The following is a 25,230-nucleotide window of genomic DNA, read 5'->3' as shown; positions in this document are numbered from 1 at the left end:
GCCGACAACACCACCGAGCCCGGCGATGGCTGCAACCTCAGGCATTTGGATGCAAAGCCCGGCACCCTATACTTCTTTTCCAGCCTATTCTGCTTGGCTCGAGCGGAGCAATTGCTCTTTATGAGGGCCAAGCCTTCTTCCCAAATAACGTCCAGAAAAACCCTGCCATAATAGTTTTCCCCTTGGCCTCTCGCCTTTGATACAAGAAGCCCTCCTTCTTGGTTTCCTCGGGCACCAGCTGGAAGAGCTCGTAGGCCCTGGTGATCATAGGGTGGAACAAACCCATCTCGTCGAGTGGGGAAACCCTATGTGGGGCATCCAAATGTGGCGGCTCACCGTCCACTGTGACGATGTCTTCGTCATCGCCATGGTCTTATCTGTTCTCGTACACGTGTCTGGGTCTGCTGGGGGAGTTGGATCCCAACTTGTTGAGGAGATTGATATGGGGGTATCAGATGACCCTTCCTCTTCTTTGGCAGAGGCTGACCGGGGGCACGGAGGACCACAGGTACTGGTGCCGGAAGCATTCTCATCTGGATCTCTGACACCAAGGTCTGGAGAGTTGATAGAATATCCAAAGAAATGTCCCTCTGCTGAGAAGGCAAAACAGGAAAACTAGGCCCTGCACTGTCATCGCCCTCCTCGTCACTGTCCTTGTGGACCGTATGCATGGACTCCTAATATTCGTCGTCCGTGGACGAGACCTCCATGGCTTGGGCGAAGAGCTGGGAGGTTTGTTTCGGGGACTCCCCACCCAACCCCCTTTTTCCTCCCTGAGGGTCTTGATCTGGAACCTGGCCCGGTATCTTTCTGGCGTGACTGCAGACTTTCCCAAAGTCTCTTGCGGTGGTGTCGCACCGTGGGGGCAGGGACACTTACTGTGCCGTGGGTGCCACCCTCATTGAATCAATGCCCATAGCTGCCGTGGTGGTAGTAGCCGTTGACGGAGTCGCCAACAAGGTCTTTGCCTGTGCTGGGTTGAGCCGGCTTGGGCTGTGCTGCCTTCTTCTCAAATAGCTGTTAGGCAGAATCATATGCAGTACCCTTAGGGAACACTACATACAATTAAGACTACAAGTGATAGTACAATTTCACCTTTGGTACAAGCCTGTACTACACAGTAAAGTGGTAGCGATGGCTGAGCAGCCAGACTTATCTCAAGAGCAAATGAGCGGTAATAGGGATTACACAGAGGACTACAATTACTGTGACTCAAGCAAACACTGACTCAAGGTTTCTGGTTAAAAAATATAAGTACATTTATTTTTAAACCATCTGTTCACAAAACTTCACTTCTATTAAATAGAACCACACTCTAAATATACTACACACAACCAATTCCTCTTGCTCAGGTCAATTCAAGGAAAGTACATTAGGATTTGACAGACCAGTGTTTCGAAACAAAGACATTACCGTGGGTTAATACGCAATCACTTTTTGACAGTAATGACAGTTCGATCTTACGAAAATAAAGCGTACCTGCGAGAAGAAATAAAACCGAAGTCAAACACACTTAGCACATAGAATTAAAACAAGGGAATAGTGGATAAAAATCATAGGCAATACTTTTGTCAAGGTAATAGAATCAGAGGACGTTTTCTAAGAGGCAGCTAAAAGTCAATAGGCCTGCGCCAGTGTCAAATGGAGCAGGGGCTCTGTTGTCAAGGATCACACGGTTAGAATAGTTCAAGATTAAAGTTGCCAGGTGTACTGGATATTGTCAAAGGGAAGCAAAAGTTATAAGACGGAAGGAAGAAAGGATAAGCCTTCGGAAAGGAAAAGGGTTCACCCCGATTCCTCAAGGTCAGACGGAGAGAACGACCAAACGGATACAGTACCTTATTCGGATGAAGAAAGCTGGTGCTACGGCAGTTGTTCCTGGTAGTTCCTGCAGACTCACGGTTCCTGAAGCTTCAGTCGTGGGGACAAGGAGGAGGACATCTCGAGATATCTGCACTACCTAGGGATGAAGCCAGCAGCAGCAAGGCAACTATGAATAAAAGGTGCACTCCTTAAAAACAGGAGAGGGCTCTTCTGATGGCTATCCGGACCCCTACAGCTCAGTGCAGCGATTTCGACCAAGAAGAGGAGTCTCTGTCTGTAGAAGGTGAGCTGGTTGATCCCACCAGGCTCAAGGGAAAAAGACTCCGGACTAGATCTTCTCTGTCGTTGAAGGGTAGATAGCTCAGGACTGCAGCAGGGCTTCACCGGGATCCAGGAGTTGCAGCAGCTGTCTTCTTCTCCACTTCTCTTTGGGTTCTTGTAGTTCCAGTGGCGACTCTGACTTCCAGGCCAAGAATCCTGCCTTTTATGCCAAAATCCCCCATTCACACAGCCTGGCTGTCAATCACACAGCAAGGGGGTTGTCCAACCCGGACAACCACCTCAGCCAATCGACACAAAGTGTGACGTGGGTCTCCAAGGAGACCATGTGCAGGTGGTTACTAAACCCCTCCCTCACATTCGGCCACCTAGACACCCAGACGCCAAAGGAGAGCTTCTTTGCACAAGCCCGCCAAAGGACGGCGAACAAGGAAACCAAAACTGGTTTGGCGCGAAAAGCAAACAACAAGAAAGACCTTTCCAACACGAAATGGCGAAAAACCATGCTAGGACCCACGATAAAAACAATATGGGGTAGCGGTTTTTATGTTCACGTCTGTCACCACAGCCAGAACACTAACACCGGAATCTGTGTAAAAATGATAGTTACCACTGCCACCAGCCATGTCGAGTCGGGAAGGGGGACCCAAAGTGCCCCTTGAGTTACAGAAGGACAGGGGAAAGATATTCCCCTCCAGTACTCCACTGTAAAATGGCTTGTACTGGATCTGTATTTTAAAAAGACTAGTAAAGCCAATGGTGACTTTACATGTTTCTGGGGGACAGTAGTCATCCCCAGAAATGGAGTTCACAAGCGAAGTCTAAAAGACATCCCTGTGTCACTGCACTAAAGGTGCTGTGTGACACACAAGTAAAAAGATGATGCCTAGGCCATGACACTACATAGCCCATGAGCGCAAAAAGTACAACATACACAAAAAATACACTGTAAGAGTGGGAAAAAAGGCTCGCACTCTTACTAGGTGGAAAAAATAAACCCCAGAAATCCAGCAAAGCTGCTGAGGGACTCACTAGGTAAGGGAAATTAGCCATAAATGAGAATTCTCCCCAACAATAGCTCGGAGAGCAACTCGAGGACTCAACACTGAAGCGTATGGTAAAAATCTGAAGATGGCTGCCAAAGGCTGGGCTTGGGGGGAGGACTGCCATTGGATAGGGGCGGTGTGGCCTGGAGCTTTGGAGCCCCTGGCACAGATGGCGCAAGACTAACAAGAAATCCAAAGGGCGGAGGCAGGAGATAGCTAGCCCTCTACGCGGATGAAGTCTTGCTCTTCCTGATGGACACTGCTCTCTCTCCCCCCCCCCCCCCCCCCCCCGAGGCTATAAAACTATTAGATAGATTTGCCAAAGTCTCCAGATTCCATATTAAGTACCCCAAATCCAAGGCACTTAGCGTCACTGAAGACCCAGGGCAAACATTGGAATGGGGGAGGTGCTTCCCATTCAAATGGGAACAACCGTCCATTAAGTACCTGGGAATACACCTAGAATTTAAACATGGGAGGCTCTATTGGGTAAATATTCCAGAATTGTTGGAGACTCTGATAGAGGAGCTTAAAAGATGGGATATGCAAGAGCTTTCTTGGTTTGTGCGCATTGCAGCGGTGAAGATGTCCCTCCCCACCAGGTTCCTCTACGTGGTGGGAGCTCTCCCAATACGAATCCCAGCCCCGGCAATTAAGAATCTACAAAAGAAATTATGACTTTCATTTGGAAAGGGAAAAAGCCCAGGGTTACCAGGAAAGTCCTGTTCCGGCCACAAGCACTTGGGGGGCTTGGGATACCCGAATTCGGCAGATACTTTGGGGCAGCACAAGTGGCACCAATGCTGCAATGGGCCCCCCGGGACAACCAAAACCGATGGGCGACCCTGGAAAGAGAAGCAACTACGATCCCACTAGAGTGTCTGGGATTTTTAGCGGCACAGCACAGGGGAGGCGGAGGAGTATTACTGGAAACGACGAAAGCCACGCTATGGTACCGGGACAAAACGCTACAAGGGAAAGGGATAAAAATAGGAGGGGGCCCACTCACACCGGTTGCCCATAACCCAGATTTCACATCAGGCATGCAACCAAATTTCTGGACACATTGGGGGGGGGGGGGGCTGGGGTGAAAGGAGGGCCAACTCTAGGCTAGGGGACTTTTACACTGAAGGGACACCCGTGAGATTCCAAGAGTGTAGAGAGAAACTCCAAATTCCCGAAAGCGAGCGCTTCCCATACACTCAAGTTAGACATTGGATCACGAACACCAATGAAAGGGAGGGTGTATCTTGGGACCCAAGATGACTGGAACTCACTGTGAAAGAAGGGGCGTCAGAGAAAGGAGTGTCAAGACTTTATCGATTGTTGTGTGGTGCGGACCCTGAGGAAACCTTACCGTACATGCAGAAATGGGAGGTAGATGTGGGGAAATCAATACTCGGGGAAACATGGAGCCAAATATGGCGCTGGGCCAAAAAAAGTTCCAAATGTGTTTCCATCAAAGAGTAAGCATATAAAATCTGTTTAAGGTGGTACATGATGCCACAACGAATGCACTCTATCAATCCTAGCTATCCCTCAACGTGTTGGTGGGGCTGTGGGAAAGTTGGGGATCCGATTCATATGTGGTGGGCAGTGTTCCCTCTAAGCTGTGCGCATGTGCGCTTGCCCAGCTTCCTTCTGGGTGCCGCTCAGAAGATTTTTAGCAGCGCACATAGACAATTCTCACCTCTTCAAAAATATTTAATGAGTCACAAGCCACAGCAATTAATTGAAATTAGCTTTCTCATAAAATAAGCAACTAGTCTTGATATTTTGCTAATTTGCATTACACTGCTATGCAAGGGTGACCGTAAACACCTAAAATCCCTAACAGCAAAATACACATATAAGAGGTAAAGAAATAATATGAAAAACTGGCTCCAAGAACAGAAGAATCTAACCTGCACACATTAACCAAATAATGTTCCCTCCCCACCCATGACTACTAAGCTTGATTCTACCAAACTTTGATATTATGACTCCTAACTTCCGCCCCAGAACAGATTAGGATAGTACCAGACAACCTGGACTCCTCCTCTCTTGGCTCTGCGAAAGGTTAGCAGATGTGTACGTACATCCACTTGTTTTATGTTTGTTGTAATATGAATAATTTTCACGTGCCAGAATTTCTGTTACTCATTGTGCCTTACCAAAAGCGTCACCCACACAATAAAATCAAACTACCAGGTAAAATATTGGATACTGGCTAAGTAAGCAGGCTACCTGGATGTGTAACCTTATCCCATACTTCCTCTTCTTAGTACATACATCGTGCAAGTTCTTTGAAGCGGCCCCCTTGCCGGTTAACGCATTATAAAACTAAAATATTAATTTTCCCTGTAAGGATTTTGAGAAGACAAATGTGGTGCTCAGTATCTCCAACTTTAGCACTACTAACATTACACTATAGGTGGAGAGCAACATTGCAATATCATTTACTTTGCCTACACGGGATAATGGGTATGGACTATGCCTGGGATTACTCGTCCATAGTATCAGGGCACCGGATATTCAGACAGGAGAATGCCTTCCTTTGGGCATAGACCGTCACACATTATATGGTAACTTGCTGCTATGTAAAACAGTTTCACTGAGAACTGTATAATCCTACACAATGATATGAGGGTAGGGTATGTTGCAAACAATCCTGTATGCACTGCAAAAGAATGGCGTACATGCAGAGTCATGACATTCTTAAAATGCACATAATATGTTGAATATTAAATGTGCCTTGCTTGCAAAGTATTGTGGGTCCTCCCCCTCAGCCTCGGAATGGATTCGTTTTGGACCTTTAAAGCCAAAGTGAAGAGCTGGCTCTTCGATAAGAAGCACTAAGGGTCTGCTAACACGCCGTCAATAATGTTGTGCCTGCTCAATCTCTCTGTATGTATCTCTGTTATACTAGACTAACTTTCTTACATGTACTGTTTCAACCTCCGACCTGTCTGTAACCATCGGTCGACCTGCATTTATTGTTATTGTGGTGTTGTAAATTCTCCTATATGCCTGTAACACTCGCTCCAGTTCTAGCGCCCAGTTACCTCAGGGTTCGGTGTGCGGTACAAATAAACTAAACTAAACTGGGTCTGCAAATATCCCAGTGAGTGTTTACTGCTACAATCCCTCACTTTTTACAGTGCTCTATCAACTAGTATTGGAGGCGAGCAGAGGGGCCAGGGAAGGGTATGGGTGGAAGAGCACAGGTCATCACTCCTTGTGGGTGATGAACAAAGCAGCAAATTTCAAAAACCAAGTCAGACGTTTCGGCAGTATACTGAAGGAAATGTGTTGCTTGTTTGCTAAAGAATAGGAAATTCTAGTACCCGTCTAGACAACAGCACCTTCGTTTTCTTTCTATGCTCAGCTGATGAGGCCTTTTCAATATAACCATGTGCTCTGTATCGTCTCTAGCATCTCCCTGCATCTTATTTAACTCAAAGTATTACAGAAGAGGGATCCATAGTTACAGAAGAAGGGACTTAATGGGCTTCATTACGAGTTTGGAGGCAGCCATGGTGCTTTTAGCACCATGGCTGCCTCCAACCCGGGCTCCCTTACCGGGTTCCTGCAATGAGGACTTACCGGGCCATTCTGACATAGGAGGACCCGGTAATACCGCCTTGCAAGAACCATTCCCCATTCCCATTTGAGCCCCCATAGGGCTCAATGGGAATGGGGAGAGAGGTAATAACGGACACATTACAACTGGCCCGTTATTACCTCCCTCTTCTCCTCGCGGGACCCGGAAAGGACGCCTGGTTTTACCAGGCATCCTCACAGGTTCCCGCAAAGGGAACCTCCTAATCGGCGCTCCCGTAATGAAGGGTGCCGGTCCCGTACCGGCACCCTTCATTACGGGAGCGCCACCCTTGTAATGTTATATCTCTTGAGATTTTATGCCATTAACTTAAAAGGCGTATATATGTGATTTTATTACACAGAGATCCACAATAAACCTCAATAACGCTCTTGTTTAATTTGTCTAGGCTCTGGTGTGGAATGGTGACCAAAACTATAGACTATGTTATGTTCCCTGTCATTCCACTTTCTATGTCAGGGTTACAAGCAAGGCTCTAATCGGATTTTGCTCCCTACATGTAGTCAAATGATTTTTCGGGGAGTAAAAAAGTAATATGCGTTGCCACTAGGGATACTTTCTGCTTATTAAAAGATGTTCTTCCTCTTAAAATTCCTGTTGAGATCAGGCATTCATATTATTAGATTCCTTCCTATGCCACTGCTCTGCTGCTGGTCTCTAATTCGGGAAAAGTATCAGCAGAGCTTTGTGGGTTGAAGAAACAAAATGTTCATTGTTTCTCGTTTTTTGTTGGGCACATTTTCATTTTTAGGGAGTAAAAACTGATGGTGTATATGTCTCTTAGCTATAAGGACGGTTTTATCACTTCCCAAAGGACAACATAATGTGGATAGTAAGCAGAGGCACAGGAATATTTAATCATCATATTCTGAGGTGCAGTTATTTTGATTCAATTATCATCCTTACACAAATTATTAGACGCATGTTCTCCTGGTTCTTCAATTACTTCATTAAAGTGGCACTTGAACTCCTATCAGCATGTTTTTGACACATTGCTTTTAATTGCCACTAATCCATCAGCACATGTTGTATTCTGTCTGAATTTCTTGACAGCCACATCCGTTTTTTGGCAAGAGATATTTGTGTTTTGTAATGCACGTGAGTGATTTTCCAGTGGCATAAAACGTTTGCAAGGTACTGTGGCAGATGTTGAAGTCTTGGACTGGTTGATGAGTTTTCTGTTTAATCACATATGACATTCTATTTTAGCCTATGTGTTTGGAAAAAGTGTAAGATATGTCAAGAATTGCAGTGGCTGGGAAGAGGACATTTCTTTCCAAACTCTCTACTGCGACGGTAGTTCACTAAATACGCATGCTCACAAAGTGGCTTACCTCATTAGTCAGTTGCGCACATGGAAAATAATGGCGCACAACAGCAAACCAGTTCCGCACATAGAGAAAAATAATTAGAGGGAACATTGGTGGTGGGCATGCCCAGTGGCAGAGACGTACTGGAAGGAAATCTTGAGTCATATCAAAGGAGTGGTGGGGGTTCAATTACCCTTTGACACAGTGGTGGGATGCTACGCGAACACAGGGAATAGAGCTACTCTTATTACTCATATGTTGATTGCGGCCAGAATTAACCTAGCGCATTAGTGGAAAACCAAACAGGGACCGGTGGTGGCCACGTGGTGGTCCTGGTGGGTGAGTCAATGGGGAGTAATGGCAATGGACAAGGTATTGGCGCTGGCATATGGCTCTTACACGAAATACCTGAACGTATGGATGCTCGTAGGGTCTCCATTGTGTGAATAAGCAGGCCCTGAGAGGGCGGACTTTCCTGCATTGAACTCAAATGCGTCTAATTCTAGTGTACCTGTTCAACCGACAGCAACTAGTTTAAATTGGCCGAAGGGGGCTGGGGGAACGGGAGTTGAAACCGTTATACCTGTTAATTCACAAACTGTTATAAGACTGCGATGAGAACCGAAGGGATGATAGAGGATGAATGTGATGTATACCGTTTATCATATGTATGTTCACTACTGGAGCTATTGAGAAGAAAACAAAAATAAAGTTTGTAAAAAAAATAAGAAATAAAATAAACGCCACATGCATGAGGTCACTGCAGATTCATGGTTGCGCAATGGCATTATCATGCATGGCTTTTCATGAATGAATGACGTCACAAACTACTACTGAAAGTATGGTGGACCCAGGAGCACAGCTTATGCTGCTCTTTCTGGGTCCCCATGATGTGTTCCATCGTATCTTCCTAGGAAGCTGAAAGTGTGTTCTCATATATTACAGATGTGTTTGTGAGTCCTTGCAGATGGATGGAGAAAAGGGACAAGCTATCCCTGACATAGCACATTTAAAATCTACCCATTTACAAACACAATAAACCACCTACGACTCTGCTGGATCCATCAAGATAAGAGTGCACAAGTAGCAGGGGAGTTGCTAGGGGGGGGCTAAGGGGGCTATAGACCCTGATCTTTTGGTTGTAGCCCCGGATAGAATCTCAGGAGCTACAGCCAAACAACTAGCTAGCCCACAGTCCCAACAGTTCCGACATCAGCGTAGCCCCGGGTCTTTTCCAGACCTAGCAACTCCCCTGACAAGTAGTATAACCTTGTGCGCATCCAAATGTTACCCACACGTTCCAGAGAAAGCCTCAGTTCACTAAAGGAGCAGAAAATGGCCTTGTCCTCATCACATACATCAAAAGCCTCCCCCACACAATCAACATCTACGTCAGAGACTTTTCTAAGCATGAAAACGGATGCTGCTGTTTTTGGTGGATCTACAGTGCCCACTGTCCCTGAACTAGCTACTGAGCTTCAGTCATTTGATAGTAACTGATCAGATCTAATGTTAGAGCTCACTGCAATGAACCCCACTTCGACCATTAAGTATGTAATTGCTCATCGCATAAGTGGCCCCAAGAAGGACAGAAGGGGACATCTTGGTTGCACTTCACTGTGTTGTGTGGTACTTTGGTAAATAGCTTAATCTCCATTCAATTCTATGACCACACATATTCAAATGAAGTAGAGGAATGGTGCATCTGGTAACAGGACAAATGACCCATGAAATAGTCTTGTTAATCCAGTTGTCTTGCCTTTTAGCTACAGGAGGTTAAGCATTATGAGAAAATCATTTTAATTCCGTCACCTTTGAACATAATTAGAATGGCATTTTGTATGGGCCCTTTTTGCCTTGGGCATTAAGGGCACTAGGCCACTTATTCGCCACAATTTCAGCGCTCTCCATAGGCAGAGCAACCCTCACACAACTTCCTTGTTCTTTCAGTGAACCTCTACTTTCCAGCAGAATGCTTTGTCCTTTACCTCTGGACTTCCAGACAAATGGCATGACACAGACTTTCTCTAAATCTTTCAGTTTACCCAACAGGACCAATCATTAGGTGGCACTATTATTCAATATGCAGGCTTAAAGATTTCATCACACCATCGGTCAACTGCAGCACCAGCAGTTTTAGTCTCACACAGCCCCTTGCATTTTCTTGCCCAGGACAACATCTCAAAACAAGTGGATTTCCTGACATGCAACATCTGCATTATTGTACATGTACAAATTGTCCAGCAGGGATGTCATTTAGATATATCCATGGGTAGGAGTTGCCGCCCCGATTCCCACTTTGGTTCCCATGGTGTAGATTTTATGACCCGTGAGTGTGCAAGGTTGAGAAGAGAGGCAGAGTCCTCATGATTTGACTGAAGTACCTCTATATATAAGTTTGGGTAAGCAGAAGATATCTCGGCCTAGATTTCACCCAGCCTCCAAATGCTCATCAGTTCAGGGCTTTGTAAGCTTCAACAGCGCTAGTGATACATCATGTCTGATTGCTTCAGGCATACTCTTAGTTCTGGCTAGGCCTCCTAGTTATCAGATCTGACCTGGGGCATAGTTCTTGCAATCTTATTTCTATTCAACTACTGCTGCGTTTATATAACAGGGGAACATTTAGAGATTGATTTTCTTTGACTTGTTTTCATTGTGTCAGAGACCGGCTTAATATCTCTACTGAGATGATCCATTCCGTCTGTTAGATTATGTTGACTTATACCGCGCACCGTTACTACTGCATAGGCGGTCACGTGGCTCTGCAAGAAAGAGGGCGGGGTGGGCTAGCGATGGTAGAATGGTAGGATAGGTCGAGACCCAAGAGAAACTGGTGTCTGTGTGTGTTGGATTGCAGGTGGGTTGATTTAAAGGTTTTATGTTAATGTTATTTTTGCATTTATTTCAGCGCACACAGCCCTCAGGCATGTAGGCGCTAGTTACAGAAAGTGCTTATGAAAGGTACTTACAGGTAAATTGCATAGGCAGCACAAGGCTGAACGAGTCACAATAGGTAGTTACAGGTATATTACATAGGCAGCACAAAGCTGCACGAGTGATTGTGTGCACTGGCTTTTTGTATCCGTAAGGGTGAGGCCCACTGCCTGGGTTGTTTGTTTTATGTGCACGTCTGTAATACTGGGTATGTGTTTTATCTGTAGATTGGCTGGTATTTAAGGTTGTGGCTGTGCACACTGGCGTGTTCTAGCCATAGGTGTAAGGTCCAGTGCCTCGGAGTCAGTTTCCTCTCTTTTTGTACTGCTTTATTTTCTTGATCATTTTCCCCTTCCGTTTACCATTATGTAGCTATCCGTTCATGACGCTTTTTACTTAGTCAGCACTTAGGTTAGTATGTCATTACAAAGACCATGTTTTGTAGATCTGTATTAGACCCATTTGTGTTTTAAGACTTGTGGCTGCTTTAAGTCCATGGCGCGATTACAGCATTAAGCTGCTATGCAAGCGCACAATTAGGCCCACTTAGAAGTTTTCATTTCCTCATGACAAAGTTGCGAAGGAGGCATTTGACTGATGATGATGAACTTGAAACAGCTTTACGTTCGGTGCCCCTATTAGATTAGGTCACAGATCACAGTGGAAACATAGCAAAAATTACTTAGTTCTGAGTAGACGAAGCATCAAGCATTAACACATTCTTGACAGAACAATGAATGCTGAATGCAAGATGACATTGTTTCTTTGGCTGACACAATCATATGGGTATTTTTGGCCACTTGATTCCTTTTCCATTTTTCTCCACGTTTGCATCATCTTCCCTGCTCCTTTTGTTTTCATAGTTAAATTAATCTCTAGGTTGGCATTTACTTTAATTTCCAGTTAACCTTTTACTAAACTGATTATGGCCATTTGCAGTTTATTTTCTTGTTCTGCTGTCTCTGTGTATCTGAATATTCCCGACAGGCATTCTTCAAGTCCACTGATCAAAGCAAATCCTGCACACATATTCCTCAATCTGCGCTGGCGTAAGCATCTTGAATCTTTCTAGTGCAGTGAAGATTGAAAAGGGAGAGGTTCAGCGCTACATCTGCATGCCCGCCCGGTTCTTCTTAGGAACAGAGAAGATGCAGGAATAGTAGCCCGGTCCAAGTTCGGGAACAGGTAGGAGACCACAACCACAGAACGTATCCAAGGGCCTGGGAATAGGTGGTGCCAAGTCCAAAGATGCAGGGTGAGCGGTGGAGCACAATACCACAATCATTGCATCTTGGTGATGGAGTCCGTTTGGGGGGTGGTGAGGGCAGAGTACACAACTTTAGCTGTTGGATGCCTTTGCTTGTTGTGATGCACACTTGGAGACCTATCCAGTTAACATGCTCGGTGTTGCTGCTAGCCAGTAATCTGGCCCTGGAGAAAGGGCTTATTCCCAATCTTTATTAAGACATCCAGAGATTTTGTGTTCGGGAAATAGCCTTTTAGTGCTTCATCAGTTGAGTGAAATGGATACATATTGTCAAACAGGAAACCCCTAATACCTGTATGTACTTCTGAGGTAAATGTGCCATGGCCAGCCATGACTATATGGGTGCAGTGACGACTCCAGTAAATCTTGAGACAGTTGCTTTCCCACTGAAAGACTATTTGAACACAACATGAAGGTCCTTTTGAAAATCAGTCACCTCCCTCCAAAACCACTAATTTGGCACAACGAGTAACACACCCGCATCTGCATGCCTGAAATGCAGTGCAGAATTGGCCCAGACCTTGTATCAAACATACTCTGGAGTGCCAAGGGAACGGGAGAAGGAAGGTCAAGAAACATTGGCAAACATGGATGCCGCTGCTACCACAGACTAGACTCGTGGATGAGTGAACAAGCACAGAGTGTCCATCGAGGACTGTCAGTAACTAGCCTCAATCTTTTTATTTGTTGCCTGAGCACAGTGCAGCTTTTGATATATTTTAGCGGCTTCAGCTAATCCAGCCTTCTGCAAGGGAAACCCGACCTTCCAGAGGATTGCAATACTAGCACTTTTTTCTCATCAAAAAACTTTAAGTTTCACATATTGTGAGTACAAAGACAAGCAGTAAGGATGTAAGGCAAGTTCACAGCAGGCAATTCAGGCAATAAGGAACCATATTGAGCAAATGAGATACATTGCAAGATAGAGCCCGTCCCCTACCATCCACCCCATATACAGTGTCAGACAAGCAACCGTTTTGGGGGCATGAGAGTGTCATAAGGAGGAAAAGTGGCACAATAATGGGGGAGGGGGCTGGCAACAATCCCAGTATAGTTCTCTGTTAAATCAATGAAAGTGTATCCAGACAGAGACATAATTTGCATATTGTCCTTCACATAATGCCGTAATTTTATCAGCAACCAAAATGTCCCACACCTTGACCCACCACATCTGAGCTACTGGGCCATCAGCAGACTTCCAGGTCCAAGCAATGGTCAATTCACTGCCAGAAGAAAATGCCCAATTAGGGTGGTCATTGGGCCTGTGAGAACCAGCCACTGTGTCCTCCAAAATCAACAATAATAGCACTTCTTTTTAAACCTTGCTTTATAGTTGTCCCTAAGCAGAAGCAGGGATACCTAGAATAGTCACAAGGCCAATCATGCAGTTATGAAATGAGTGAGCTGAGGGAAAAGCGTACATTATCCTCCGCATCTGTGCTTATATCCTTCAGCAGAAAGCCCTGCATAGAGTCATCCCAGTGAGACCCTGGAGTAGAAACAACCAGTCTGGAGGAGGCATGAATGGAGCTGGAGGTGCCTGCTCAGCCAGAGGAAGGACCACAAGTGGAATGGGGCCCTTGGACTCAGAATTTAGGGGAATGATGGTGGCATTGGAGGGACCCAGTGTTGAAACAGGCAGAGACCAAGGCCTATAATCTCTCAAAAACCTATCCTCACATGCCCACTTGTTTTCCACCTACATAGAAGTAGATGCTGAAGTGAGCACCCAAGTCGTAGTGGTTGGAACCCACGCAGACTGCCTGATTGGGGTGAGAAATAGTCCAAGTAGTGTAGTGAGGATGATGACTGTGAATACACTGTGCTCCAGGGTTGTGGCTCTAAGATCACGCTATGCTAGGCATGAAAACATTTTTGTGTACTGTGGCAGACAGCCTGTTGGGTATCTGCCCTCAACTTTCCTCTAAGTGGGTCTTTGATTCTGCTGCCAATTCCAAGGAGAGGACTCACCCTAACTCATAGCTCCCTCTGAGCTGGCAACCCCAGAGTCTTTTGTATGACTATCATTTTGTGTCTGGTAAAATGGCATAGTATGGGAGAAGCATGTGGAAAAAAAGCAGCACCTACAGATCAGAGTTCTGCAGAATCCTCAGGATGAGCCCAGTACCGGCCACATGGACCCTGAGGCAAACTCGGGTCAGCGCTACACCCCCGTGGAGCAAGGAGCTACTATAGTCCACTGGCATAAAGGCCCCCCACTGGGCATTGGCCCGGTAATAAAGCCTGGAAGAATCTCAGTGTGCACACACTGGTGACAGCACAGCATGTCTCAGGTGTGACCGCAGTATGGCAGAAGGCTGCCGCATTAGGATCCTTGGGCTTTTCATCTCGTTTGCATTAAGAGTGCTAAAACACTGACAGCTAGATTAGAAATAAACAGTATGCTATGAATGTCTAATTATTGTTAACATTCAGAATATAACTGATCTGGATTTGTACAAATGGTTTATTACCTCTTCAGACTTCTTTGTGATCTGCTTTTCAAAGTTATCCTTGTTTTCTTCTAGCTGATTGAAATACAACTCCAGTTCCTCCTTGCATATTGCCAGCGCTGAATCTAGATGTTTGACCTGTTGGAAAAACCCAAAGATAAATGGACCAGTTTAATTTGCATTGAATGAATGAATAAAAACAAAGTCTGTCTCTTGCCAGGAATGCTGACTATGCCATCCTGTAGGTAATAAATCATATTAAAATGTCAGTGAAGCCAAACTGCAATGTCTCAGTGATGTACAAATGCTATCTGAGCATATGCTTTTTCGAAGGCCATGAGCAGAGGCCAAGTCAGAAGTTGAAGGTGGAAGCTCTGCGAGAACGACCGTTGCTGAGTTACCCCTCAAGGAGTACAATCAAAGTTATAGTAACTTTGAAGAAAAACTTCAGATGCCTGATGCCCCTCATATTGTTACATTGTTGGCATTTATTACTACACCGACACTGGTTGAAACGGAAAGGAATATTGTTGTAATGCTTAATCGGGGCAACAGTGAAAGAGGTGTTGTGCCTTTATGCAAGGATAATAAAACTTTCTATCGAAAATCAGAACAGGCCATTTCAGCTACCAGGGTATATATACATTGTCACAGCCCCACCCAGTAGTCACCCCTAGAAATTCGCCTCTAGTTCAGAGCCAATGAGCAATGCATTGTGGGTATGCAAATGAGCTGTAAAGCATGCATTTAGGATACAAAAAAAGGTCTGTCTTATAGGGCAGCTCTATTTCACGCAAAGTGCTCTCAAACCAAGAGTGCCCTCAAGGATGCAGACAACCACACATTCACACCAATTAGGGATCTTCAGTGTGGTAATGTCTGACACACTTGTGATTGGAGAATTAGGGCATGTTCATCAAACACCATCAACGTTATGCTGGGTTTAAAAAATACAAGAAACAACCCGCTGTACGTGGAATGTGAGGAGAATAAGCCTGTTTGATCAAGCTATGTGTAAATGAGAGCTACCCCGTAAGATACAATTTTCTGGAGTAAAAAGCTAATATGCACACCCACAGTGCCTTGTTCATTGGCTCTGAACTGGAGGTGAACTTATATGTATGACTACTGGGTGGCACTGAGGCACGTAGGATTAGCTGAAATGGCATATTCTTATTTATTTAACATTTATAAAGCGCTCACACAGCCCACAGGCATCGAGGCGCTGTTACAGGAATCGTTTGTTTTTCTTAGTTGTGTAATTGTGTTGTTTTTTTTTGTCTTAGTTACGTATTTATAACGCGCTTAAACACCCAGAGGTTTCTAAGCGCGGTTTCTCTACTCTTACATTGTATCTATCTATATAACTATGGACTGAATCAAGGTTTTGAGTGGAGCAATGTTAACCATGTGGAGATCTGATTATTTGGAAGTACATATGCAATGCTAATGATAGCTGCTCACAGCCACATGTGTAAGCTCTCCTAGCCCCACATGCCACTTTCATTAACTTGAGATATGGATACAAGTCTTTGAGCTTCATTTAAAGGTGTTGGTGGGTGCATCACCATTTGCACAATATATATCAGGGCCTGCGGTAGCGGCCCTGTAATTATGGTTAAGTTGCTCAACCCATAGCAGAGCACTTTTTGGGCGGATTATAACTTCACCCCCATGGACGAATCCTTACCAAACTTAAGTATATGGCTCAGTCAGATTGATTCTGCGAAGTCTGGTAAGGTTTCGTCAAAGGTGAGCAAAGTTATAGGGAGTTCCAAAATGTCTGTTTTTTCCATAGACGTAATGGGAAAATAATGTAACTCAAGTCTACAGCCCAAACCTCTGGATAGATTTACACCAAATTTGCAGCAGGAGTGGCGGTTTGGTCCCGAAAGCGTGCCTTTGTAAATTTGGTGTAAATCCGTCCAGTCGCTTTTTTTTTTTAAACGGCCCAAAAGTAGGTTAAAAAAAGTGTGATAACCAGATTCGGTCCCCGGACTCACTTCCCTGTTAGGTCCGCGAGCGGGCCTGCGATTGGTTCAGAGGGCGACGTGAGGTCCACGGACATCGGGCGAGTCAATCGATTGGTCAATAAAAAACGCGAGGTGCGTCATATTTTCCGAAACGCCCGTCATGTTGGATCTGCGGACAGCGCAACTGACCGCGGACCGATCAGTGGTGAAAAAGTCTGGAAAACACATTTGGTGTTGCAAAGAGGGGCTGGGAAAAGTGGGGGGGTGGAAAAAAGATGGTATGGGGCTCTTTGTATAGCTGGAAAAAGAGTGTACGGGTGGCGCGGTAGCCCATGGACAGTGCAATAGTCTGCAGACACAGTCATTGGCGGACAGCTTGAGAAACACATTTGGGGTTATTCGGTGAATGAAAGAGGGCTTGGTCAGGGTAGCGGAGTGGAATTTAGATGATATGGGGATGTTTTCATAGGTCGAAAATAGGGTTGGCGGTCCATTTCGATGTCTACAGATGTCATTTGAATTGGGAAGGGGAGGTTCAGGGCGAGTTGTGTTATTCCAATATGTATTGTATGTCCCCGTTATGTATAGATTCATTATGGTGTGGTGGTTGTAGCCAGGCCATGCCCCCAAAAATCTGACCCCTGGACACAACCACCACAGCATAATACAGCCATGCACCCAAGAATCTGGCCACTGGCCACAACCATTATAACAATATGTGTATAGAAATTGAATCTGGCCACTGCATACAGCCATTAGAATAATGTGTATAGTAATTATAGATAGTATAGGGGCAGTATATAGTATTTGTAACAGGGTGACATAATACAACTGAAGTGTGATTGCTGTACCATTGAGGGTATAGGTTGAGTTTGTGGTACATGGAAATCAAGGAGAAGAACAAGCTACTTACCAACTGGTAATGTTCTTTCGACTGGATGTTCAACCAACATATTCCACATCTTTGACATGTAATGTCCACAGCTGTGTTACTTGGGACATTTTTCGGCAGAGGGCGTCCTGCGTTGACTGCGTCGGGTCGATGTCACTCAAAGGTCTCCACCGAGGGCGACGTTACCGGATGTTATAAATAGGACGCACGGCGCCCGTAGCCTCAGTTTATATTTTTTCCTCCATAACGTGTGACATGCTCGTACACAATGCCTGCTTGACTGCACATAGCCGTTGAGGGAACGTAAGCTGCAAAAGCATAGGAAATTCTCCAGAGGGGCAGGCTGGGAGGGCGATGTCAAATATGTTGGTAACTTGTTCTTCGAATGGATTGTGTCCTTCAACGTATTCCACATCTTTGACAGGCTCCCAAAGCAGTACCAGAAAATGGAGGAGGGAAAGAATTTATAATACCCAATCAGATGGCTGAATAAATAACTGCTTAACCAAAGGGAGTAATGTTTGACAAAAATGTGGATAGAAGCCCATGTCGCTGCGTCACAAATATTCCTAATAGGAACTCCCCGCTGCAGGGCTGTGGAAGTAGCCACGGCCCTAGTGGAATGAGCTCGCAACCCTTCAGGAGGGTCCTTGTCCGCAAATCTGTAACATTCAGTAATGGTGAGGATAATCCACCTGGACAATGTCTGTTTGGTAACAGCCTGGCCCAATCGGTGTCCAGCATACCCCTCAAAGAGTTGATCGTCCACTCTGAACCTGGACATCCTAGAAATATAAAAGCTCAGAGCTGTCCTACGGTCCAACCTAAGGAGTCGCTCCGCTTCCTTATCAGGATGAAGAGAAAGATGGAAAGCAGGAAGTACCACTTTCTGGCTCAGATGAAACTCAGACATTACCTTAGGTAGAAAGGATGGACGTACCCTCAGTACAACCCTATCCTTGTGGAACATAGTAAAGGGTGGCTTAAATGAAAGTGCCTGCAAGAGAAGATCCTCTCGGTAGGGAAGACGGCATGCAGGGCAGATGGACATCTCTAGAAAGTCTGGGTACCACGCTCTCCTGGCCCAATCCGGAGAAATGAGGATCATGTGGGATCCGAACCTCCGCAATCTCCTTAACACTTGAGGAATGACGGGGATCGGAGGAAACGCGTACAGAAGTGGGAATGACCAATCCACAACAAAGTCTCCTAAAGCTCCTCTCTGAGGACATTCCCTTGAGCAGAATCTCTCGCACTTCTGGTTGGCACTGGCCGTGAAGAGATCCACTTGTGGGGTTCCCCAAAGGGTGAAGATCTCCAGAAGGACTTCCTGAGCCAACTCCCACTCGTGAGAGACCGTGCACTGCCTACTCAGAGCATCCGCCGCCGCATTCTCCTCTCTGGCCAGATGTACTGCCGAGAGTGATGTTCCCTGCTAGATTGCCGAGAAACAGAGCTGCATTACCTCTCCGCACAACGGGAGTGACCCTGCCCCCCCTTTTATGTTGAGGTAATGCATGGCCACTGTGTTGTCCGTCATGATCAGCACACTCTTCCCCCGCACAGATGGCAGAAAAGACTTCAGGGCCAACCTGATGGCCCGCAGCTCCAACAGGTTGATGTGGAGTTTGGACTCCGACGGAGACCAACGACCGCTGGCGGTCAAATCGTTGGCATGAGCTCCCCATCCTGTGAGGGAAGCGTCACTACGATCACCTCTGGCCACGGTTGATAAAACGGCTCCCCCTTCATCAGGTTCCCCTCCTTGGCCCACCACAGAAGATCCTGTGAGACCGAAAGTGGAATCTGAATGGGATCCGACATCTTGCCTGAGAATTGTGACCACTGCATCTTAAGGACCCATTGCAGGGATCTTATCCTCAGCCTGGCCTCTGGCACCAGAAAAATGCAGGATGCCATGAGGCTGAGCAACCTTAAGAATTCAAAAGCCGGGAGACACTGGGCATGTTGAAATTTGTCCACCATCTGCACAATGTGATGAGCCCTCACCTTGGGAGGCAAGCACTTTCCCAAGGACGTGTCCAACACAACCCCGATGTACTGGAGCTATTGGGAAGGTGTCAGTTGCGACTTCTTAAAATTCAGGGAGAAGCCCAGCTTGCGGAGGGAGCGGCAGGTGAGACCGAGATGATCCATTGCTTGCTCAGGAAAACATGCACGGATCAGCCAGTCGTCCAGGTAGTGGTAGACGTGAATCCCCCCTTGCCTGAGATATGCAGCCACCACCACCATTAGCTTGGTTAAGACCCTCGGGGCAGAGGTCAATACAAATGGCAGGACCCGGAACTGAAAGTGTGAGCTGCCAGCCACAAACCTCAGGTACTTTCTGTGCTTTGGATGAATCAGCACATGAAAGTAAGCATCCTGTAGGTCCAGAGACACCAACCAATCCCAAAGTCGAAGGGCCTGGAGGACTTGAGAAAGAGTTACCATCTTGTACTTGTCCTTCCTGAGAAGTTTGTTTACCCAATGCAAGTCCAAGATGGGTCTCAACCCCCCCCGGTCTTTCTTTGGAATCAAAAAATATGGGGAATACCATCCCTTGTTCCACTCCGCTACAGGCACCAGTTCTATAGTGCCTTTCTCCAGCAGGGTCAAGAACTCCTGCACAAGGAGCAGATCCAGAACCTTAAAAGAGACATTCCCCAGTGGATTGTCAATAGGCCGCTTGAGGAAGGGAAGGCAGTAGCCATGGGCTTTTGTATCCAGAACCCAAGCATCCAAAGTAATAGCTCGCCATTCTTTGAGATGCTGACACAGTCTGCCTCCAACCAGCGAACAGTGGAACATGGCCTCAGTTGTTTTGGAGCGGCTGCGGCAGCACCTGAAGGCAAAGAGGCAGCTGCCTGAGCGGCTTTGGCACCCCTATTTCCCAGACCACGGGTACTCTTACGTTGACCCCTTTGACTGGCGCCTACTCTCGTCCTACCAAAGGAGGAATAGAAACAAAAGGAACCTCCCCTCCACTGCTGTCCCCTAGGACGAAGAGGCGAAGGCGCTCAAAGATTTATCAGCAGCTTTTGAGTTCTGCAACCTCTCAAGGCTCTCGGCAGCCTTGCAGCCAAACAAATGCGCGCCATCAAAGGGCATGTTCAAAAGACAGGCTTGCACATCCAGAGCAAAACCAGACTTCCACAACCACGCAAACCTGCGTATAACGGTGCTCACAGCCATGGACCGGCTAACACTGTCAGCCGTGTCCAATCCCTACTGAAGGGATTCACACATAGCATCCTTGCAATCTTGTACGCGAGCAAGGAACCCATCCTTTTCTTCCCCTTTGGGAATATGCTAGGCCACTAGAGAAACAATTCCACAGAGTGTGTGAAAATCTTGCTAAAGCACAAGTGGAATTGGCCAACTTCAGCGCCATACCCCCTGCAGAAAACACCTTGCGTGCCCAACCATCAAAGTGTTTGTCGTCCCTATCAGGAGGGAATGTAGGGTACGCCGCCTGCCTCGAGGTGGCCGTAGCTGCCTGAACCACCAAACTCTCGGGAGTGGGGTGAGAGGAAAGGTAGCTGGAGTCTTTACTAGAAGGGCGGTATTGTTTAGTTAATGATTTGTTAACCGCCGGAAGAGATTCCGGTGACTGCCAAGGAGCTGCCACCCTTTTCTGCAATGTCAAATGAAAAGGTAACACTGGGTCAGAGGAGGGACCTTGATCCAAAATATCAGTTAAATCATCCTGAACTAAAAGGCCCCAAAGGCGTGGAGAGCACCGACGGCTTCGGCGTCAAGGGCATCAACGGCTTTGTTGTTGACAAAGACATTTAGGGCTGGTGTGAAGGCAAAGCTTCGACATCCGTATCCGACGGACATGGCGCCGACGGAGTCAACGCCGACCTCAGGCCCTTGCTAGATTTCTGCGCTTTCGCCTGGGACGAAGACCGAGATGTGGAATCAGCACGCCTCTGGCGATCAACCTGAACCTTGTCCGAATGGGACCTTGAAGGTTCCCAATGAGAATTGCGCAGAGGACCCGAAGGCGCACGAGCCACGGACCAAGACCGTTCCATGCCGGCTTCTTCTGACGGCACTGACGGATCTGTGCCCTGGGATTGGAGAATCGCCAGCATCTGCTCCCTGAAGGCTGCCCATTCCTCTGGAGTCAAGGGCTTAGTGGGAAAAGCCACTTTCCTCGCGGCACCATCCTCCGAGGAGGACGGGAAAGGCGACCAGTGACTGCGCTTCGGAGAATGCCTAGATGAGGAGGAATGGCGGGAACCACTCTGGGACCAAGATCCCCGGGACTCCTTCCGACGAGTAGAGTCGCCCCTCGAATCGTTGGTGAACATCCCCTTAGCAACCTTACAAGACTTACTGGGTTTAGAACCCCTACCTACCTGTAACTTCCCCTTATGCTCCCGCAAGGCCTCAGCAGTCAGTGACCGGCATTTGGAACAGTCGTCAGTGTCAGGACTCTCACCCAGACACCACAAACAAAAGCAATGCAGGTCCGTAATCGGCATCTTAGACTTGCAGTCCTGGCAAGTCTTAAAGCCAGAACACAGAGTCAGAGGGGTCGAAGAAGACGACATATTCACGAGGAATACACGAGGCGCGCTGAGTCTCCGAAGCAAACGCGGTTGCGGAAGAAAACAGAACTGGGGCTACGGGCGCCGTGCACCCTATTCATAAAATCCGGTGATGTCACCCTCGACGGAGTCCTTCGAGGGACATCGACCCGACGCCATCGACGCAGGACGCCCTCTGCCAAAAAATTTCCAAAGTAACACAGCTGTGGACATTACATGTCAAAGATGTGGAATACGTTGGAGGACACAATCCATTCGAAATCTTTGCTTCATTCTCTGTGAAAAAACGTAGTATAATATGTTATGCAGGATATATTACAATGTTTCATTGCATACAATCTCACATATTCATGTACTTTCTAGACCCTCATAATCAGTACATTATAAGTACTATGTTTGGAACAACATTACTGTGTGTTTTGCACAGTTGCTTTTTCTGTTTGCATAATCATTGGGTCATTGAGAAAAACAATCCGTACAGGATTAAAAAAACCCTGCTACATTTACTGACAGTATGTTTGTTTGAAGTGTGCCTTACTTAAGGAAATGTTGTTATGGAGGGTATTTTGAAGTAGTTAGATACCTGTTGGCGTATTGAAACTGTTTTGCATTTTAAAAGCAGCCTTGCAGTAGTATAGATGTAGTTAGATACCAGTTGGCGTATAACGGTTGATAGTTTTACAGGTCAGTGACTAAATCTAGGTTTAAGAAATATTAAATCAGCATTTGTTAGATTTGCTGGTATTCTCTGTTTTAGAGAAACAAAAGTGTTGTTGAATTCAAACCAACCACTTATGTATGCAGTATAGTGACCTGCAGTGGCTGTGGCACCAGTGTGATAAATTATGCCTACGGTTGTGAAGGTTTTCTTGCCAAGAGATACTTGCCAGTGTGTGAAGCTAGTAAGCTTGCAGTTTTTGGTACCATCTCTGTTGTACCGTAAAAGCATTAGTGTTAGATATTGGCTATGTGAGTTTATGTACATGGTGGTACGATTGTCTGAATTGCAAAACGTGCATAATATGCAATGATCTGCATTTTGCAACAGCTGATTAAATGGAATGGATTCACAATTTGGTATATATACATACACAAATCGTTCATTAGGGGCGTGCTCTTGTGAAACATGGTTGAAGAGAGTGCATGTATGTTTCCACATGTATGAAATTTGGAAGATTTATATCATAGGTATGTTTTTGGTTTCCAATGCTTGCAGTAAGTACATTAGACATTCTTGTGTTTCTTCCTGTGCGTTTATGGTGAATTTTACTATTCCTGTGCAGTAGTCCAACTCTTGCCTTATTCCTGAGACACTAATTGTTAGGATTATTTGTGGCATGAACATTTGCAAACACAACTGGTCTGAGCTGTTCAAGTAAATGTTTCGAACAATTGGTGGCAATTGGAAAAGCAGATTGATTGCTATATTTGCATAGCAATTTACACTAGTTGTGTTGGAAAATGGAAAAAATGACCAGAGAGTTCTGTGTCAATTGCTGGACCTCCACTTGTTTTTGTAGAAGAAATATTTCTCTTTATATCTGCTGATGGATGTGCAGTTGTGTTTGCACTAGATAGCTTTGTGGTTGTACTGCTTGATGAAGTAGCAGTTTTGTTTCTTTGGTGGTATTGTTGGGAGATCTCTTATAAGTTCTGTTTGCATTCATTTTCAAAACGTTACCTTTTTGAGGAACAGGGTACATATCTAGATGGGGTGTGTAGAGTGCATGTAGTCTGTTGGGTTCCATGTGATAATTTCGCCGCAAAAATATCGCCATACAAAAATATCGCCATATTTTTCCGGCGAAATTCACAATGGACCCTGCGGGGGACACCCCCGCAACCCCCGCATCACTTTTTAATGTGCGGGGGACACCCCCGCTCCCAAATAATATCCCCAATACAATTATCGCCTATGGCGAACCAAACGGCCATATTTACGGTGATATTTTTGTTGGGGATATTATTACCTGATACCGTCTGTTCTACTCTAGGATACAAGGAATGTCAGCCTTGACTTTGTTTGCATCAAAATCGTACGTAGACGTGAAAGTGCTACATAACTCATACCTTCTTTAAAGACTGTGCTGACAATTTCAATCAATGCCTGATCTAGGGTTAGACCTTGCGATTTGTGAAAAGTGACATACAGAGACAGAGAGGATTGTTCTCTGCGTACATACATGTCTTTCAAAAGAAGGAATCCTGCTGTTGAGCGCCCTCTCATTTTAACTTTTGAAAGTTTGTCAAGGTGGATGTTGACAAAATGAATTGTAGAGGAGGTCCCAAATAAAGCCTGCACTCCAGTTGCCCATTTTGAAGTACCAGGAACGTTCACACCAAGATATGCGACGTATGATGAGCAAATAAACCAGCAGAGAGCCGCAGTAGGGCTCTGCCCAGTACCTATCAGAAAAGCAACACCTATTGAAGTACCGATACCCAGACAACCATGGACAGTAAGGTATCCATTAAGAAAACCCTACCAGCAAATGAGACGAAACGAAGATCGCCCAAGTACAGTCCAGGAAGAAACTAAAAAGTTCTTAATGGAAGACGAATGGTGACGTCATGGGGACCCGGACAAGCGTACAGATAGAAGAAATAACGACCCGAGAATGACACAAAGAGACAAAACTCCATGAATAAGGATATTGTGAACCTAAAAAGGCAGAACGATGTTGAAATACAAAGAAGCTTAAGCTGTAAACAGGATGAAGATATTCAACCAGCTAACACCTGTACATATGCTTGGAACCGCAAGAAAGCTAAGAAAACATGGCTTGCTATGCTAAGTAGATGAATAGTGCGGCAAGCGCCATTATACATAATCTACCTCAAACCGAAGCACAGTATAAGTGAAATTCCACTTTGCAAACGAAGCAGAATCAACCCAGGTTACTAAAGGCCGCATGAGCAGAGATTCATATTCTAGCAAAATGAGAAGAGTAGGCTGATTCGAAACTCAGCAGATGCAACTCGTGCCAGGAGAGCCAACGTCATACCAATAGAAGGAACGAACAATAGCGACATCTAATTGAAGCTTATGAACAGAATATCCTGTCTATGAAAGGTCGAGATAAGGAAGC

At 45.8% G+C, this 25,230-nt stretch overlaps 1 protein-coding gene across 4 annotated transcripts in view; it reads right to left on the bottom strand.

The window, feature by feature from the left end:
- Positions 1-25,230, bottom strand: part of CCDC18 (coiled-coil domain containing 18) — a 2,185,916-nt gene that overhangs the window by 1,062,780 nt on the left and 1,097,906 nt on the right. For all 4 annotated transcript variants that reach the window (XM_069641832.1, XM_069641829.1, XM_069641831.1 and 1 more), the window contains exon 17: positions 14,739-14,855. In XM_069641832.1, coding sequence (XP_069497933.1) covers positions 14,739-14,855 — 117 coding nt within the window. The remainder of the gene's footprint in view (positions 1-14,738; positions 14,856-25,230) is intronic.

The sequence above is a fragment of the Ambystoma mexicanum genome, chromosome 1q (assembly GCF_040938575.1).
Source record: "Ambystoma mexicanum isolate Mex_15411 chromosome 1q, UKY_AmexF1_1, whole genome shotgun sequence".
Taxonomy (NCBI): Eukaryota; Metazoa; Chordata; class Amphibia; order Caudata; family Ambystomatidae; genus Ambystoma; species Ambystoma mexicanum.
The sequence above is the reverse complement of the archived record's forward strand: the minus strand, read 5'-3'. Positions and strand labels throughout refer to the sequence as shown.